Consider the following 20,271-nt stretch of genomic DNA (forward strand, 5'->3'; position numbering starts at 1 on the left):
TGGTGAATTTGTTTCACTCATCCACAATATGCCAAAGGAATGTTACATATTCATGTGTCAGGATATACTTTACATATGTTGACTCATTTAATTCTGTTAACAGTATGAGGGAGGTAGTATTAGTCTCATTTTACATTTGAAGCAGTTGAGGCGTTAACATTTAATTTACTGAAGGTCACATCATCCCTCACCTGGATAATAAATAGTCCCTTAACTTGCTTATCCACACACTAGCCAGAGAACTTTAAAAACATGTTAAATGTCATGTTATGCCCCTGCTCAAACCTTCCAGTGTTTTTTCCTTTCACACTTCAATGTGGCCTGCAGGCCCCAAGTGATCCAGCCTTTGCTTACAATCATCTTCCATTCTTACCTTTGCTCACCAGAGCTCCAGCAACAGTGGCATGTGTTTGCAGGTGGTCAAAAAGGCCAAGCTGTTTTACTTCCTGTTTAGTAAGTGATTTTCCCCACCTTTTTGCATGACTTGCTCTTGTACATCATTGCTCTGTTCTACTCAGAAGAGCCTTCCTCTTATTCCCAGCACTGTCCTATCACCTTGGTTAGTCTTCATATGCACTTATACTTTCCTAAGGCTACCTGATAGATCTTTCATGGTTTGTAGTCTCATAAGATTTTTGTGACAGTGGGGGTCTTGTTTCTATTTACTGCTGCTTTCCTAGGGCTTAGAATTAAACCAGGCAAAACATGTGTTTCATGAATAGATGAATTAATAAAGCTTCACACAAGAACTTATCTTTGTCTTTTATTTGGCTACAGTGTTTTCATTTCAGAAGGCATTAAAGCAACAGCAACTATAACATGATTTTATGATACAAAGTTTAAGTACTACATGACTTGGAGAAATTTTTCTTCTTTTTATGTTTACCTACAAGCCCACAGAAAGTACAAACACCTAAAGATGGCAAACCAGGTAAATTTGTGTAAGTTAATTTATGTAACAGTTAAAAATACTTTCAAGAACTTTAGAACTAATGTAACAACACTACTGAAGATATATCTATATATTCTATGAAGCTAGTAGTGAAGTGGATAATGACCATTAAAAATGGTCAGTCCTGGGCACCTGCGTGGCTCAGTTGGTTAAGCACCTGACGCTTGACTTCAGCTCAGGTCATGATCTTGCAGTTCCTGAGATCAAGCTGCACACTGGGCTCTGTGCTGGAGCCTTGCGGAGCCTGCTTGGGATTCTGTCTCCCTCTATCTGTGTCCCTCCACTGCTTGCTATCTCTTTACCAAATAAAAGTTAAAAGAAAAAAAAAAAGGTCAGTTCTATCCACTAGTCTAAACATTTGAATTTTTTTTCATGTACTACACAAAAACAGGTGAAGTTTTTGCTAGGTAGGGATAGAAGAGTTGAAACTACAGCGAATGACTATTCAGAAGCAACAAAGCCAAAGTTTAAAGATGTTGAAATTGTATCTTTTTAATTGTCCTTGTGAACATAAAAGAATGAAGCAGAACATGGTTTTTATAATTCTCCCATCTCTAGCAGACAGGCATAGCACATGGCAATGTGAGGAAGGAAATAAAGTGTAAGATTCTATCCTCTCTTCTGTTGGAGCTTCCAACCCAACAAAGAGCTACTTGTAGCCATTGTAGCTAGAAGCGATTTGGAAAGGTTTCACAGAGCGTGAAGATGAAGCTCTAGTAACTAACAAATTTTAATAACAGAATAGATTTTAATAGCTCATTCTAAGAACTTAAGGTTCTTAGAGATTAAAGATTAAGGTTTTTAATCTCATAGATTAAGTGACAGTTGAAAAATTATGGAAACCGAGTTCCCTTGATGAGTTTCATTAGTAATTCTTAAACTCCAGACCATGGACAGGCTTCAAGGGAACACCAAAAACCAATGAAATCTGTTGGTAAATTGTGTGTGCAATCTCTACGGGCAGAGTCAATGGCATTCATTTTCAAAGGAATCTAAACTGCAAAAGAGATTGTAAATTTATGTTGTAAGTCCTAGACAACTTCAAAACACTGAGAATGGAGACCTGACCTCCACTTGAAGCTTTTGTACAGATGATGGGTAAACAGGGTTAATTAAAAACTTGGTAATAAGTGAGATGTGAATGCAAGAGAAAAGCATCAAGTATGAAATAACACTTCTGATTTGAAGCAGTGAGTGTAGCCAGAGTTAACAGGCTGGGTAGAAGATGAATTAAGTTTAAAGCATTCAGACAGAAATACAAGACTACAAACACAGCGCCAGCAATCAGTAATACTGGTTTTAGCTTAAGGAGTTACTCCAATGATTACTTATAAATAATGGAGAGACTGTGTAGGAAACATCAATACTTAAGGGGAAAGAATAATGTAAGAAAAACTTCAGGATTGAGGTTGGAGTATCTTGGTGTCTAGTCAAGAAAGAAGTGGTTTAGGTTAATCATACCCTGCCCACAGAGACCAGGTAAAAGAAATGATATGAGATGATAGCTTGTTAACAGCTGAGAGGGAGGTGAAAAGGTATAGACAGTATAAGCCAGTTGCAAGGGTCTTATCCAGATTTGATCTGTAGCAGAGATCAATATTTTTAAAGAAAGTTTATTTTGAGAGCGAGAAAGAAGGAAGGAGGGAGGGAGGGAAGGAAGATGGAGAATGAGTGGGGGAGGGGCAGAGTAAGAGAATCTTAAGCAGGCCCCCTCCCAGTGTTGAGCCTGATGCAGGGCTCAATCTCATGACTGAGTTCACGTCCCAAGCTGAAATCAAGAGTCGGAGGCTAACGAACTAAGCCAGCCAGGCATCCCAGAGATTCTTAACATTTTTGAGGAGGCAGGTCTTTTGGATAAAAACTATGGTTGCCCCATTTTTATAAATGTGAACATATATGTAAAATTTTACCTGGAAGTTTAAGGGGTTCATGGACATTCAGATTAAAGTTTAGTGATCTATAAAAAGTACTCAGGACTGCACAACCTAACAGTGACTTCCAAATATGGCTTACAGATTGATGATGAACTATAACACCTCTCAGTAACAACTGCTCTCTTAGAGGTGAATCTCACTGGGTACCCTGCTCAGACTTCTGTTGTAAGAAAGAAACTACTTAATGGTTATCAACTAGGAGATTCCAGTTTTCAAAAATGACATTAGGCTGAGGATTGTTAGTTTGGCTAAAACATGTATTATCAGAATTAAAAGAATTTTAGGATCACAGAGGCACCCATAATAGCTAAGTAAATGGCAAAGGTGATTCACACTATACTTTTTTTTTCCATGGGGAATTGCCCTAACACCCAGCAGAAAAGTTCTCAGAAAAGTCCCCTTTCAATGGCTTCCACAGTATCCCTTTATCCTACTTAGTCTTTCCTACCCCTAACACCCATCTCAACTTTTCTTAAGAAAACAAGCAAAAACAAAACAAAGCAGCATCTCTGTCTACAGCTAAATACACATCTATTCTGAGATACTGACTGCAAATAAAACAACATGCCCTTAGGATTTTGTAAAGATCATAATGTAAAAGAGGACTGACTATATTTTTCTCTTATCACTCTAAGATACAGGCATTTTAACTTTCTAAAACTTATGGGTTGAGATTCAGAAGGTCAAGTAGTAACTTTAGAGCTCGACAATAGGACATTATTAGCATTTAAGAAATATATCCGATTGTTATCTACCTAACAATGACCATACAATAGCTAAAGAGATTTTAAAAGTATTCTTACAGTAATTTTACTTCCTCTAAAGAAATGCTAATAATTATGTCCATATAGTCTACCAACCCATGAATCTAGAAAAGAATTTTTTCACTAGTAAATTGTTTTCTCTGATTTAAAAAATTTTGTTTTGATTTTTTTTTTCTGAAGCTAAACAAAGAAATGTAGTTTTTCTCCTAAAAGCAAACAAACAAACAAACAAACAAAAAAAACCCCAAAACAATGATGTTCTTATAAACTGCCCTCTCGGATTTTCTTGTCAGCCTGTTTCAAGGAAATCCATGTGTTCAATATATTTGCTCGCAGTTTGGCCCATACCAAATGGTTGTTTAATCCAAATATCTGAGCAGCAAACTGAGCTGATCCTTCTGGGGACAGTATGGTTGAACAGCCAAGACCTAGTGGTTCAAAACGGAAAAGACAGAAAATTGAGCTGTCAATAATGAAAACACCATTAGTAAACTATTTTTTTAGAGTAATTTCTACACCCAACATGGGACTCAAACTCACGACCCTGAGATCATGAGTCACATGTTCTACCAATTGAACCAACCAGGCCCCCCTAGTAAACTATTTTACACTCAGAGAAGTCCTGTTAACCAAAGACCATAAAAAGCTACTGTATCATCCTTGTCTAAAGTAGGATCTGCAGGAGGAGTTTCTATCTCTACTACTAGAGTGGTAAAGTAGATTATAAGAGGATAATAATTCTGTACCATGAAAAGCTATTTTATATACAGTGTCTATCACTCTTTCACTGAATCCAACTATAAAGAAATTCACCTTTTTGAAAGTTCTTTTCACATACAATAAACTTTTAAATCCCTGGTGAAAGACAATAGAAATAAAACAAAGATCAAGTAGACAGAAGCACCTGTTCTTAGACAAACTTGAAGTGTGTTAATCTTTTTGATAATTTTCTTTTTTTTTTTTTTTCAACGTTTTTATTTATTTTTGGGACAGAGAGAGACAGAGCATGAACGGGGGAGGGGCAGAGAGAGAGGGAGACACAGAATCGGAAACAGGCTCCAGGCTCCGAGCCATCAGCCCAGAGCCTGACGCGGGGCTCGAACTCACGGACCGCAAGATCGTGACCTGGCTGAAGTCGGACGCCCAACCGACTGCGCCACCCAGGCGCCCCAATCTTTTTGATAATTTTCTAGCTGCTACTTTTGTCTTTGCAATTGAACCATCCTAAATCTTTAAGCAATAACAAGTCCAAACAAAGAATAATTTTACCAAATATCAGGTTATAAGTAAATTCAATATTAACAAGATCTAAAAGACAGTATGGTAAGAAAGTAACTTCCTTGTGGGGGGCAAATGTTTGCTCAGGCAGAGTTTCTTGGGTTGGTACTATTACCTCTGTGTCACTCAAGTTAAGTACTAACTAACTAGCTTATAGATCCCAAAGCTCCATTCCCTAATATTCTTGGAATTCATCAGGCTCTTTGACTTCTACTACCCCCAGTAAGAATAAAGTATAAATCACACAATTTATTAGTTTGTATTAATAAACCAATTTGTGTAGCTCCATCACTTACTATGTGACAGCTGTCACGTTAATTTTAGTGTCCTTATCTATTAAGATGGGAATGATAACTAGTGGTTACCTTATGTGAGGATTCAACAAGTGAATACAGATAAAGTGCTTGAAGCAGTGCCTGGCATCTGGTACTCAATGAATGTCAACTGTTAGTAGTAGCAGTATTCTAGGCACAGGGTTCTACTCGAGTCTGAAATACCTGTGCCTATTGCTCAGGACTCCCTTTCTGTATCAGGAAAGCTTAACTACCAAAAATTAGGTTGTCTAGTGAGCATGCCATAAGAGAAAGAGAAATAGAGTTTTCAGGATTTTACAAAGGCCACTGTAAAACTTTTCCCCAAAAGATTATCCCCAATTCTACTGATCAAAATGCACAAATCTTCGGATTCCCTCTCTCTCCTTGGACAGTACTAGATAAAAACTGCCAAAGTTTTGCTTGTCACATTTCCCCTTTACTAAACTCCCTTGATAATACCTATACTATTCCCTAGCATAAATTTAGTTAGACTTTCATTTATAGCCATAGTAAATTTTTCACTAGAGTAGCTGATACAATCAGATATCTAGCTAAAGATCTAAAGATGGGCTAATCACAAAGTGTATCTGCGAAACTGTATAAAAACAGCAGTAAATAGCTGAATGTTACACTAAAAGGTTTTTTCAATACATGTGTACTGACTATAGACCAAACATGTCCAGCTGTAAAAATATTATTAATGGCATCCTATTTTTTATATTGAATTAACTAAAAATGATCTGCCAAAGCTTTAAAAAAATTAAAAATAAAAACAGCAGTAAAGGAAATAAAGAAAATAGACATAAACATATAAGAACAGGGAGATACAGCAATAACATTTGGCCAGCTGAAAAGGAAACGGAGTGCTAACTAACTTAGTAAAATAGGAAAATTTTATCCTAAACTGGAAGCAGGGAAAAAGGAAAAGCAATGTGACCAACATTAAAAAACCCATGCAAAGGCTGTAGAATTAGTGGCACCAGATACCTCTGAAGGGAGAAGTGGAGGTGAAAAATGAGCCCCCCCAACCCCCCGCCCTCGACTGGCTGAAAGTCGAGAAGCAGTTAGGCCATTAGATCCCTTGCCCCATTCAATGTACATGAGCAATTGCCCCTGCAGCACCATAGTGGAATCTTTAATTTTTCTGAAGGTAAAACAGACTTTGGTCCAGACTTCTGTGGACTGGAGGGCACCAGGTACAATTGAGGCAAGAAATGCTACAGTGAAAACAGGGGATTTAGTTTATATACATGTTAAAATCATCAAATTCCAGAATGCTGGCAGCAAGGTTTATTCCTCCAGGTAGAAGAGACTGAGAATAGAAAGATTCTTTGGGTAATTCTGGTCACACATGAGAAAAGATGAAATGACACTGATGTGAGGGGTTATTCAAAGACAACCCTTCCAGATCACCCCACAGTGGAACCCACTTTTGACAAGTGCCATCCACTTGCACAGACCTTCCCACTGGTCTTTTATAACGCTGCACTCTACAGCCAAGGATTACCAGACACCAGATAGGTGAGAAAAGGAACTAATGTGAAAGAAGTATAATAATTTCAGAGAGATAAAAAATGTTATTGCAAAGATTAAAAAAAAAAAGGATGGGGGAGGGGGAAGACCAGAGAACAAAAAACAGCTCTAAGAAATTAAAAATTCCGTATCTAGAATGAAAAACTCAATAGAAGGGCTGGAATATAAAGTTAAGGGAATATTCCAGGAAGTACAGCAATAAGAGACAGAAAAACTAGAAATCAGAATGGTTCAAATTTGAGTAATAAATCCAAAAATGAGAAAAGAGGGAAAATGGAGGGGGAAGGAAATTATTAGTTAATTGAAGAAAATTTCCCAGACTAAAGAATCAGCATTCCAGATTTTCTTTCTTAATGTTTATTTTTGAGAGAGAGAGACAGAGACATAGTGTGAGCTGGGGAAGGGGCAGAGAGAGGGAGACACAGAATCTGAAGCAGGCTCCAGGCTCTGAGCCATCAGCATAGAGCCCGACGCCAGGCTTGAACTCACAAGCTGTGAGATCGTGAGCTGAGCCAAAGTCGGACGCTTAACTGCCTGAGCCACCCAGGTGCCCCTCAGCATTTCAGATTAAAAGAGCCCACTGAAAGCCCAAGATGAAAATACTCAAGACACACCTTTGCAAAACTTAAAAAACCAAATTCATAAACAACTTAGAATCGGAATGGTGGAAAGGTGCCAGAGTTCTCAATAACTCTATATAAGACAATGGAGTAATGTTTTCAAAATTCTGAAAGAAAATAATTTTCAACCCCGGATTCCATTACTAAATTGTGGAGTATGAGGCTATGCTAAAACATATGTTATAGATATGAGGTGTCAAAAAAATTTACCAACTGTACTCCTTCCTCAGGGAGTTAACTAAGAATGCTCTCTGACAAATTAGGAGTAAACAGAGAAAGGGGAAGACACATGACCTAGGAAACAGAAGATCTAAGACTAGAGAAAGGCAAAATGCATGTCCAGGTAAAGAGAGATCCTAAGACCATAGCAGGTGGCACAAAAACAGACACATAGACCAATGGAATAGAATAGAAACCCCAGAACTAGACCCACAATCGTATGGCCAACTAATCTTTGACAAAGCAGGAAAGAATACCCAATGGAAAAAAGACAGTGTCTTTAACAAATGGTGCTGGGAGAACTGGACAGCAACATGCAGAAGATTGAAACTAGACCACTTTCTCACACCATTCACAAAAATAAACTCAAAATGGATAAAGGACCTGAATGTGAGACAGGAAACCATCAAAACCCTAGAGGAGAAAGCAGGAAAAGACCTCTCTGACCTCAGCCGTAGCAATTTCTTACTTGACACATCCCCAAAGGCAAGGGAATTAAAAGCAAAAATGAACTACTGGGACCTTATGAAGAGAAAAAGCTTCTGCACAGCAAAGGAAACAACCAACAAAACTAAAAGGCAACCAACGGAATGGGAAAAAATATTTGCAAATGATATATCAGACAAAGGGCTAGTATCCAAAATCTATAAAGAGCTCACCGAACTCCACACCCAAAAAACAAATAATCCAGTCAAGAAATGGGCAGAAAACATGAATAGACACTTCTCTAAAGAAGACATCCAGATGGCCAACAGGCACATGAAAAGATGCTCAACATCGCTCATCAGGGAAATACAAATCAAAACCACACTCAGATATCACCTCACGGCAGTCAGAGTGGCCAAAATGAACAAATCAGGAGACTATAGATGCTGGAGAGGATGTGGAGAAACGGGAACCCTCTTGCACTGTTGGTGGGAATGCAAATTGGTGCAGCCGCTCTGGAAAACAGTGTGGAGGTTCCTCAGAAAATTGAAAATAGACCTACCCTATGACCCAGCAATAGCACTGCTAGGAATTTACCCAATACAGGAGTACTGATGCATAGGGTCACTTGTACCCCAATGTTTATAGCAGCACTCTCAACAATAGCCAAATTATGGGAAGAGCCTAAATGTCCATCAACTGATGAATGGATAAAGAAATTGTGGTTTATATACACAATGGAGTACTACGTGGCAATGAGAAAGAATGAAATATGGCCCTTTGTAGCAACGTGGATGGAATTGGAGAGTGTTATGCTAAGTGAAATAAGCCATACAGAGAAAGACAGATACCATATGGTTTCACTCTTATGTGGATCCTGAGAAACTTCACAGAAACCCATGGGGGAGGGGAAGGAAAAAAAAAAAAGAGGTTAGAGTGGAAGAGAGCCAAAGCATAAGACACTCTTAAACACTGAGAACAAACTGAGGGTTGATGGGGGGTGGGAGGGAGTGGAGGGTGGGTGATGGGTATTGAGGAGGGCACATTTTGGGATGAGCACTAGGTGTTGTATGGAAACCAATTCAACAATAAACTTCATATATTGGGAAAAAAAAAAAAAAAAAAAGACAATAGCAGGACAAGCAGGCCTAGAGAGAAGCCAGTCCATACTGGAACAGGTTGGAGGGCTCAAGCACTTAACATATTTAACATACCAAGAGCAGATTTACACAACTCTGAAAAAGTTTGGGGCTTAAGTAACAAGCAAATCAACTCTTACTGAAACAATACTGACCCCTAGGACTTGTAGATCAGATCATTATCTTGGACTATGATAAAACTACCACAATATATTACTCATGAGATTCTGCTCAATCAGACAATTGATAAACTTCCTTATATGTTATTTATTCTGGCCCCTAATTTATAGAAATAAAATTTAATTTCCTCTACAGAAGTAACAATCACATTTACCTTAAAAACTCCATACCATGAATGATGTATTCTTGCGGGGAAAAAAACCAAACCTGAACATAATCTAACTATAGATCTCACCACCAGTTTATAGAAAATACAGGGGATGGAAAAGCATGTTAAACATCCAGAAATGTAATTAGCCAAATCCAAAATGTTAAATATTCTATAGAATAAATGAAAGGAAAAAAAGGAGGAGGATTAAAAGACTTTAAGAGAGAGATCAACTAAATGCACTGTAAGGACTGTGTTGGATCCAGATTTGAACAAATCAACTGTAAAAACAAATGAGATGATCAGAAAAACTTGAACACTAACTGAAAATTAGAGGATTTTAAGAAATTATCACTAATTTTTATTATGAATATGGTATCATGATTATGATTTAAAAACTAAAGTTCTTATTGCTTAGAGAAGCATACTTAATATTTAAGTATAAAATGCTCTTATCTAAGATCTGCTTGAAAATAATCCAGCAGGGAAGGGCTACATGTGTAACAAGATGTTAAATGATGAAGCTGAGTAATAGGTATATGAGATTTCATTATGTTATTCTCTCTACTATTTTGTGTGTTCCAAATTTTTTAACAGTTTTAAAGATTCAATGCATCTTACCACTGGGTAGTCGAAGAGAAGACCACACATCCTGAGCTCCCCAGTCTGGAGTGAGTGGAGGACAGTTGATCACTGGGTATGCAGTGTTACCAGACATCACTGGTCCTAAACCATTGCTTCTGCCTGCCACTGCCACAAATACAGTAGGAATGCCATCCCCTAGGGAAATTACACACATGTAATTAAAAGGAGGTTTTAAGATAGGTGAAAACAAAATGTCTATGTGCCTTAACTCCTTCAGTTCCTTTATTAGCAGTCTCCACAAAAAGCAAAATAAGACACTATTATTACATATACATTCAAAATATATATTTCACTCTGCTTCCTATTGTATCTCAAGTAACAAAACAGGGAGAGCGGTTTGGCCATCTTTGAGATATATAGTATAAAGGGAGTACTAGAGTGTGTGAGGGAATAGCTCAAAGGCCCCTTCTACTATGGCTGCTTAGGCTCACTGGAACAAAGAATGACATTACGCCAACTAGGGTCTATCCTGGTATCCTTCAACCAACAGGGTATAGGAAGACCTCATTAACAGAGACTAGAGGTTCAGGGGCACATGAGTAAAGGCAGACAGATTCAGTAATATAGTACCCAAATATTAAGTCTCTTCAATATACTTTCTAACATATCCCTTCAACATTTCATTCTCTGATAAATTTGTAAGTTATTCCTTTGTTTCTTAACACAGATTCCTAACCTGAAATCTAAAAATTTTATGTATTTACATTTTTCTGGATAAAGAGTTCAGGCTTTCATTAGCTTAACAAACAGGTCTAGAAACTATCCCAGTCCCCCGGCCCCCAAAACTTAATAACTATGCTCCTATAACAACTACCTTGAGAAAGAATACTCAAATCAACATTTTTCCCAGTTTAGAAACATTTGGTCAGGTGTATGAGACTCCATTATTTTAGATCAAAGCTATCACATCAAGCCATTTCTTTTACATACTAAATTCTAAAATTATTCCTTGGGGTACCTGGGTGGCTCAGTCGGTTAAGTATCTGACTCCTGGTTTTAGCTCACGATTTGTGAGATTGAGCCTTGTGTCGGGCTCCACGCTGACTGTGCAGAATCTGCTTGGGATTCTCTCTCTCCCCCTCTCTTTGCCCCTCCCCTGCCCACTCTGTCTCTCTCAAAAATAAATAAACTTAAAAAAATAACAAAAAATAACAAAAATTAAAAAATTAAAATTCTTCCTCAATTTTATGTTTAACCGCCTCCTAGGAAACGCTGTCCATTAAAAATACTTGAGAGGCTCTGCTACTTCAACTTCAGTCCTCCCAAACTTGATATGGGGCCTATTTTCTGTTGGAGCATATCAGAAACAATACTTGAGGGGCTTCTTATTGGTTAAAGACCTAACTTTTATTTTCCTTCCATATTGCATTTTCTTTTTTCGAGGAGGGGGCTCTACTCCTTTATTTACTTATTTTTAACATTTAAAAAATAACTGAACGTTGCTGGCACACAGTGTTGCATTAGTTTTAGGTGTGCCCATGTTGCATTTTCAAATCTTTCTCCTTGAGCCATTCTTTTCTAAGTGCCTTCTTTGGAAGTGCATATCATGAAAGCCTAGACTACCATATTTTTCTCCTTGGATACATGGCATAGCTCTTCTTCAGCATTATTAGTCTAAGCATAAAATTTTTAGCAAAATCAGGAGAACTTCCTGAAATGCTCTAGTTGTATGACATTTACCTTCATACTCTGCTTTAATTCTCAGAGTTTCATCTGGTCCTTTATGGGCAGATGTTACCCGAAGTTCACACGGAATGCCAAATTTTCCACAAGCCGCCTTGATTTTTTCACAGTGACTCAGATCCGAAGTTGAGCCCATTAATACTACAACTCTGCACTGACTTTCTGATTTCAGAAGCAACTAGAAAAGAAAAACACGGACATGCAAAATAAAGATGGCAAAAATGGATAAATATAGAGGTGAATACCATGAGAATAGTCAGTTTACAGAGCTATAGTAAAATTACAACTGGACGGAATATTTTCTTTCCTAATAGACCAAATTCAAGACAGAGACAAACAGGACAAAATGATAGAAGATTTCTTTTCCAAAATAACCTCTATATATAAAGAAAAGTGGTCTTCATACTTAAGACCTAAAGAATAACATTTAAGAAAAATTTTTTTAATGTTTATTTTTGACAGAGAGATGGATAGAGTGGGAGCAGGGGAGGGTCAGAGAGAGAGGGAGACACAAAATATGAAGCAGGTTCCAGGCTCTGAGCTGTCAGCACAGAGCCCAACGCGGGGCTCAAACTCACAAACTGCGAGATCATTCCTGAGCCGAAGTCCACTGCTCAACCAACTGAGCCACCCAGGCACCCCTAAAGAGTAACATTTTTAATAAGATAAATTACATCTACTATTATAATACAAAGCAAGAATAAATACTGAGCCCTTCTAATTAATACTCAGGAAGCTGTAATATAAAATATTTCATCCTGGGGTGCCTGGGTAGCTCAGTCAGTTAAGCATCCAACTTCAGCTCATGTCATGATCTCTTGGTTCATGGGTTTGAGCCCTGTGTCAGGCTCTGTGCTGACAGCTCAGTGCCTGCTGTGGATTCTCCGTCTGTCTCTCCCTCTCTCTGCCCCTTGCTCACTTGCTCTAAGATAAATAAACGTTAAAAATATAATAAAATACTTCATCCTAAGATTTTTCATATATTCAGTTTAATGGAGATTTTAAGACATAATCAGCCAATCTAGTTTCTAGACCTGTTTGTTAAGCTAATAATTTATAATCTATAAAAAAGATATCTTTTTTCAGTTGGTTGCTTAAAACTCAAAATGCAAATGTTTCCATGGACATGATGTACTTAAAAGTAGTTATGACTGTCGGATAACCACAAATCACAATTTCCATGTAATTATAATAACACCATAAATCTTAAAGTGACATTTTAATGTCAGATTGAGTTCTAATTCTGAAATCTGCTTATGGAACCCATGCTAACGGAACACTGAGGAGCAGTGGAGAGGGGTGGGTGGGAAATATAAGAGGCAGGGAGGAGACAAGGATTCTAGTATTCCCCAACAGAATTTGGGAGTGTACTGGCCAGTTTTACAGCAAGGGGTTTTAGTATGTCACTGAGAAGAGTCTGGTGTACATTTCTTAAAGGTGCTCCTTGTTTTAAAACCACTGGAGAAAAGAAAGTAACTACAGATTCTCACTTTTATTTTCCTTTTTGAAGCAAGATTTTCTTAAAGAAAAACACAGTACAGTATGACTTTACTATAAAAGTTTTACCTCTACTCTTTCTGCAACCCACTCAAAATTTTTCTTTACCATCTGGAGCCCTTCAGGAGTTACTTCTTTGAGGTCACGATATGACTAGAAAATAGGGTAGAAAGTTTAGAATACAAATATTCTATTAGTAATATTTTTACGAACTAAAATTATTTGATTTTTGCGTTTTGGGTAGATTACGAAGAGCCTGAACAACAAGGAATGTATCTGAAAATGTATGGGTCTATAAATTCATTTCTTGAATTAAACTAGAGAAGATTTAGATAGTGAAGTATACTTGTATTTTCATTTTATTTCATTAAGTGCTTTGTACACTAGCAACTTTAGTTAACTGCCCTGATAATTCTTATGTATGAAGTATAGACAGTATCTACCCTTATTTTGTTTTTCGTAAGACAGAGCAGAAATGTAACCTGGTAAGATCCAGAACACTTGGGACAGAGTTCCAGATCTGCCACTTATAATTATGACAACATCTATCATCATCTCAGTACCTTAGTTTTCAATTAGCCAAACAAGAATATACTTGCCCTGTGTGACAGTCATAATAAATGAGAAATCTGCTTTGTAAATGTAAACTGTTTCTATTATAATTTTTTTTTTCAGGGTACAAGAAATTTAAGACTTATTTATCCTTAAACGTAAATAGCAGTTAACTCAGGCTCTTAACACAGGGAGTAATAATTGCCTTTTCTTTCCTTCCATTTTCCTGTTCACCTCTATCCCAGCCTGATCTTGCAAAGGATAAAAAAACCCTGAAGCATTACCTGTTTGTCTTTCTGTTGGCTCCGATCTCCTGATGGCCAGAGTCTCCAGGAATCATTATCAATAACATCAGCAAGAACAATTTCTTTGGTGGTTACATCAACACCAAATTCAATCTAGAAAAAGCATCACCAAAGAAAAGTTTTCAAAACTCTACAGCTAAAGGCATTTCTCAGTTACAATCTTTACTCTCAAACCTCCATTTTATTTGTACCTTCATGTCAACCAGTGTACAATTCTGGGGCAACCAAGATTTCTCCAGTATTTCAAAAATAGCCTGTGTAGCATGACTCATGATATCCACTTCAGTTTGGCCTATAACAAGTCCAGCAAAGCAAAATTTTGCAGCAATTAGCTGTTCTTCAGACCACTGTGGATCATTATTGGCATCATCCTGAAAACAGAGTAAAGGAATACAATTAAATATAAAAGTTTTAACCTTTTGAGATAAACTGAATTCTTTTTTTCCTTGACCAAGAATTCCTCAGAATTATTTTTCTCTAAATACTTAACTGTTGGCTACAATAACCCTTTAATTCACAATAATTATCTTTTTTTTTTTAAGTTTATTTTGAGACCGAGCACAAGTCGGGGAGAGGTAGAGAGAAAGAATCCTATGCAGACTCCGTGCCATCGGTACACAGCCCCACACAGGCCTGATCTCTCGTGGCCTGATCACGACCTGAGCTGAAATCAAGAGTCCGATGCTTAACCGACTGAGCCACCCAGGCACCCCAACAATTATTTTTGATTTCTCTATTTTTATTTTTTTATAAAAAAAAAAAAGTCTCAAAGTTATTTTTTTTTAAATGTTTATTGGGGTGCCTGGGTAGTTCAGTCTGTTAAGCGTCTGACTTCGGCTCAAGTCATAATCTACACCCAACATAGGGCTTGAACTCATGATCCTGAGACCAAGAGCTGCATGCTCTATCAGATGAATCAGGCAGGTATTGCTCCTAACTTCATTTTTGATAAGAATTTATAGAAGACTACAAGTCTTTAGGGTTATTATTTGATAATTCAAGAGACTTAATATAAAGACATTAGTAAAAAAAAAAGATTTTCATTTTAATCTAAGTAGTGTCCCAATTTCACATGAAATTTTTCTTTAAAAAAATTTTTTTTAATTTTATTTATTTATTTTGGGGAGAGAGAAACAGAGCCCAAGCAAGGGAGGGGCAGAGAAGGAGACACAGAATCTGAAGCAGGCTCCAGGCTCTGAGCTGTCAGCACAGAGCCTCATGCTGGGCTCGAACCCACAACCGTGAGATCATGACCTGAGCCGAAGTCAGATGCTTAACCGACTGAGCCACCCAGGTGCCCCTCACATGAAATTTTTCTTTTATGAATTTTTGATTTGTATTATAACCATAATATAAACATTTTAAGGTACGCAGTTCACTGATTATACTTGATCTGGGCCAAAAGGCTGAGAGGCGATTTTAGTTGACTGTTTAAAAATGTTACACTGACATTACTTCTGACGCTGGAACTATGCTTAACAGCATAAACAAAGATGGAAAGAGAAAAGCAGTCAATAAAGAAAACAAATACAAATTTACAACCACTGATTCCTACATTTTTATTATGTTTTTCGCTTGTAATAGACATTGGTAATAGCTTTTTCTGTATTTTAATATACAAAGATCCCTTGTATTAGCCTTTACTTCAAACTCTTCAAAAAATTTTAAGTTTCTGAATTGTTAACTTTTCTTCCTAGTAACTGCTAGTTTTAATTTATTCATTTTGGTAGTGATCTTGAACCAAAGTTAAGATTAAGTAGAGTTTCAGAAATGTTTTCTTTTAAAAATCTGAATTATCACTGATAACAAAAATGTACATTATTGACATATATTTCTGTAATGACAGCTGCAATATCAAAAGTTTTAATAATGTTTAAACCTTTTGATTTTGAAATTTTAAGTTTGTTGCTATGTTATAGTAAAGCACAGAAATATAAAATAATTACCTTGAAAAACATCTCCACTTTAGGTGGGTAAAACTTATATCCTTCCTTGACACCAGGATTTCTTTTGAGAAAAGAACCCGTTGCTATTCTTCTGCAAACCCATTCAATTGGAATCATTTCACACTTAGGTGCAATGAAAGCTGTCTCCCCACATTTTCTGGTGAAAGCAGTTTTGATACCTATATATTGATAAAAAGTTTTTTTAAAAAGCATTAAAACTGTGTTTAAAAAGGTACATCTGAGGCATAATAAAACTGTTAACACACAACAAAATGAAACAAAAACTATCTAGCCAAGTGCGTTATCCTTAAATGTAATTAAAAAAATTTTTTTAATGTTTATTTATTTTTGAGAGAGAGAGAGAGAGAGAGAGAGAGAGAGAGAGAGAGAGAGCGAGCAAGCAGGGAAGGGCACAGAGAGGGAGACACAGAATCCGAGGCAGGCTCCAAGCTCTGAGCCATCACCACAGAGCCTGGCACAGGGCCTGAACCCATGAACCATGAGATCATGACCCAAGCAGAAGTTGGACGTCCAACTGAGCCACCTAGGCACCCCCCTTTATGTGTCTTTTTTTTTTTAAGTGGAAGTAGGAAAACAAAATTATTAACATGGCTTTCTTAATGCTTATCAAAATATTTAGCAATATTTCATTTTAATGTTGCATGGCAAAGCATATAGTGGATCAGAAGATCTGGGTCTCAGAGTCTTTACCATTCATTCATTCAGACATTCAAGAAATACTGAGTAACTCCTCTGCTACTGCTTACCTAACTTTGCACTAGGCATATGACTCATCTAAGTAGTACTAATTATCTTTAAATCAGATTTGGTGATAAGATTCTCATATTTGATAGACCAGTATTATATGGGCCTTATAAAATATCAAACTACAGGGCGCCTGGGTGGCTCAGTTGGTTAAGCATCTGACTTTGTCTCAAGTCTGATTTCCTGGTTCGCAAGTTTGAGCCCCACATCGGGCCCTGTGCCGACAGCTCAGAGCCTGGAGCCTGCTTCAGATTCTGTGTCTCCCTCTCTCTCTGCCCCTCCCCTGCTTCACTCTCTTTCTCTCTCTCTCTCTCTCAAAAATAATAAAAATTAAAAAAGAATTTTTTAAAAAAATCAATCTACTTATCACAAGCAGATATAGCCCATTCTGGATAGCCCTTTTCTCTTAAAATTTGAAGGAAATAATCCCTGAAAAAAGTCTCCAATAGGTAGCAGCAGGAACTGCAGCCAATGTGGCCAGGAGGAAAGAAAACATTTGTTCTTCCTTTCCCTTCTCTTTTACTCAAATGTTAGTGGAAAACTAAGATAAAGAGCTAACTTGTGATGGGAGCTATTTTATTTGGGGGTCTTGCAAAATAACGTAATACTAGTTACAATTTTTATGAATCATATGATCGATCAACTCCACTTTTAGGTATTCCAGGTACTAACACTGGCAGCCTGAAGATGAGCATTATTATGTTAACCTATACAGGTTTCCAGGAAATGTTTTACTCATGTTAATGCTACAGTATTACTTTGTGCTACCACGTAATAACACTTCTAGAAAAGGCAGTATTGAAAAGAATTGAAAGCAGGGACTCAAACTGATACTTGTACACCAAAGTTCACAATAGCCAATCATCAACAAATTAATAAATAACCAAAATGTACAACATACATATAATGAATTATCGTTCAGTCATTTTAAAAAGAAATAAAACTCTGATACATGCTACAACATGAATAAACCTTGAAAACATTATGCTAAGTGAAATAAAAGTATTGTATAATTCCGCCTACATGAGGTACCTAAAAAACGCAAATTCATAATCAGAAAGTAGAATAGAGATTACTAGGAGCTGGGAAGGGAGAATGGAGAGTTTTGTTTAATGGGTCATAGTTTCCATCTAAGATGGTAAAAAAGTTCTGAAAGCGGGAAACTGTAAACGTACTTAATGTTATAGAATTTACATTTTTAAATAGTTAAAATGAGGGGTGTCTGGCTAGCTTAGTCAGTAGAGCATGTAACTCTTGATCTCAGGGTTGTGAGTTCAAGCCCCATGTTGGCTGTAGAGATTACTTAAAAATAAAATTTTAAAAATGGTTAAAATGATAAATTTTATTGTGTATCTTTTACCACAATTTTTTAAAAATATTTTTTAAATATTTATTTTTGAGAGACAGAGAGAGACAAACAGAGTGCAAGCAGGGGAGGGGCAGAGAGAGAGGTAGACACAGTATCCGAAGCAGGCTCCAAGCTGTCAGCAGGAAGCCGATCCGGGGCTTGAACTCACAAACCACGAGATCATGACCTGAGCCAAAGTCTGAGGCTTAACCAACTGAGCCACCCAGGCGCCCCTTAATTTTTTAATTAAGCTCTATGCCCAACATGAGGCCTACACTCATGACCCTCAGATCAAGAGTACATGTTCTACTAACTGAGCCAGCCACTCCACCACAATTTAATTTTAAAAAGTAGCAAGACCTGCTTTAGGTCAGGCATCATAAATCCGTTTTCATTTGTTTAATCCTCATAATACCTGAGAAGGTAGATAATAGGGGCAAACATTCAACAAAATAGATAAGGATAGAAGCATAGTAATCATGTTAGCTAGTACTAGATAAAGTAGGGTTTCTAATCAACACTTTCGACTCTGTGTGGCTACCCAATTAACCACTATGCTATACTGCCTCTCCTAGAAGTGTTATTATATCACAGCACAAGGGAATACTATAGCATTAACATGAATTGAAACAGCTGCTGGAAACCTGCATGGGTTTAACATAATAATGTTCATCTTCAGACTGTAATGTTAGTACCTCCAATCCCAATCTAATCCTCTAAAATCAATTTTTTCTCATCAGAAAAAAATAAAAAAAATTTTGATCACATATATATCTATATACATACATATGTATATCCACACATGAAAGGAATCAACATTTATGGAAGTCTTGCACTGTGCCAAGTGTTCTATGTGTTATCTCATTTAACCATACATAAAATTTTTCAGGTAGGTGCTATTATGTTTATAAAAATTTTCAGGTAGGTATCATTGCATTTTACAGTGAAAGAAACAGAAGCTCAAAGAAGTTAAATAATTTGACAAGCTAGGTCATGGTGATAATCAGTAATGGTGCCTGGAACAGTTTCAAAACCTGTACTGTTTTCTCTGTATTCCCTATGTGCTTGACCAGTACAATTTGATTGTAACAGAATTGTAGTATGCTACATGAACAGGAACTCTGGGAAAGAATAACAGTGTAATGGTCATTTTAACCTTTAAAGAATGATTGGGCTCATGCTCATGGATAGGCAGATGATTTAAGTCAATCCTTAACTTGAGGCAGTAACTACATGCCTAGCTTCAAGAATTTTTCCTTTTTAGATCTGTTAATCATTAGTCATATTTGTGTCTACAAAGCTTGAAAGACCAGTGTCCACATCTATCCTTTAAACATAAACAATCGTTACTTTCTTCAGAGGAAAACCCTTTCTCACATTTAAGAGAACTGAAAGAACAGAATCAATTTACGGCAAGACTCTTACACAGAAAAAAAATTTTTTCCAAAAAAAAATTCAGTTTAGATGACGATTGCTCTAATACACATCATCTTAGCAAATTTCATGACTGCATGCAATGAGAAAAAGAACTCCTACCATGTAGCAAATGTCACTTCATACTCTGAATTACTGTGTCTGACAACTAACTAATCAGTCCACATTATCTCTGGGGCCACCCATGTATTAAGGCTGTCCAGCTTCTTGTCTGTGGTTTAGCAACTGCAGGACTCATACCCATGACTATTAACACACCCGAATGTAATTATGGTAGGTTTCTGTGGGAGAACCGAGACTTAAAAGATTAAGTTTTGATTTTTAAGTATTGAGACCAAACCCACACATTTTATAACTCAGGTGTAGTATGTAGAATATTATTTCCATGGAGAAATATTACTTGTATCTATTATTTGTACAGTATTTTATAGTTCGCTTATGATTGACAATGAGAAAACTAGAATCCTAATTTACTAATTGTCATTTGGTACCCTTCCCACTCTAATTTCTAGAAAAACCTTAATTAGAACATAACCTTGCTTATATAGAAAGTAATTAAAACAATTTTTAATGTGTTTATTATTTTTAA

The 20,271-nt window shown here is 36.8% G+C and overlaps 1 protein-coding gene across 10 annotated transcripts in view; it reads right to left on the bottom strand.

The window, feature by feature from the left end:
- Window positions 1-3,122: 3,122 nt before the first annotated feature.
- Window positions 3,123-20,271, bottom strand: part of PAICS (phosphoribosylaminoimidazole carboxylase and phosphoribosylaminoimidazolesuccinocarboxamide synthase) — a 47,624-nt gene continuing 30,475 nt past the window's right edge. For all 10 annotated transcript variants that reach the window (XM_045056339.1, XM_045056337.1, XM_045056338.1 and 7 more), the window contains 7 exons: window positions 16,136-16,314; window positions 14,381-14,560; window positions 14,169-14,282; window positions 13,402-13,485; window positions 11,833-12,013; window positions 10,129-10,287; window positions 3,123-4,078 (listed from right to left, as the gene is read on the bottom strand). In XM_045056339.1, coding sequence (XP_044912274.1) covers window positions 3,912-4,078; window positions 10,129-10,287; window positions 11,833-12,013; window positions 13,402-13,485; window positions 14,169-14,282; window positions 14,381-14,560; window positions 16,136-16,314 — 1,064 coding nt within the window. In that variant the 3' untranslated portion in view covers window positions 3,123-3,911. The remainder of the gene's footprint in view (window positions 4,079-10,128; window positions 10,288-11,832; window positions 12,014-13,401; window positions 13,486-14,168; window positions 14,283-14,380; window positions 14,561-16,135; window positions 16,315-20,271) is intronic.

This window comes from Felis catus, chromosome B1 (assembly GCF_018350175.1).
Source record: "Felis catus isolate Fca126 chromosome B1, F.catus_Fca126_mat1.0, whole genome shotgun sequence".
NCBI lineage: Eukaryota > Metazoa > Chordata > Mammalia > Carnivora > Felidae > Felis > Felis catus.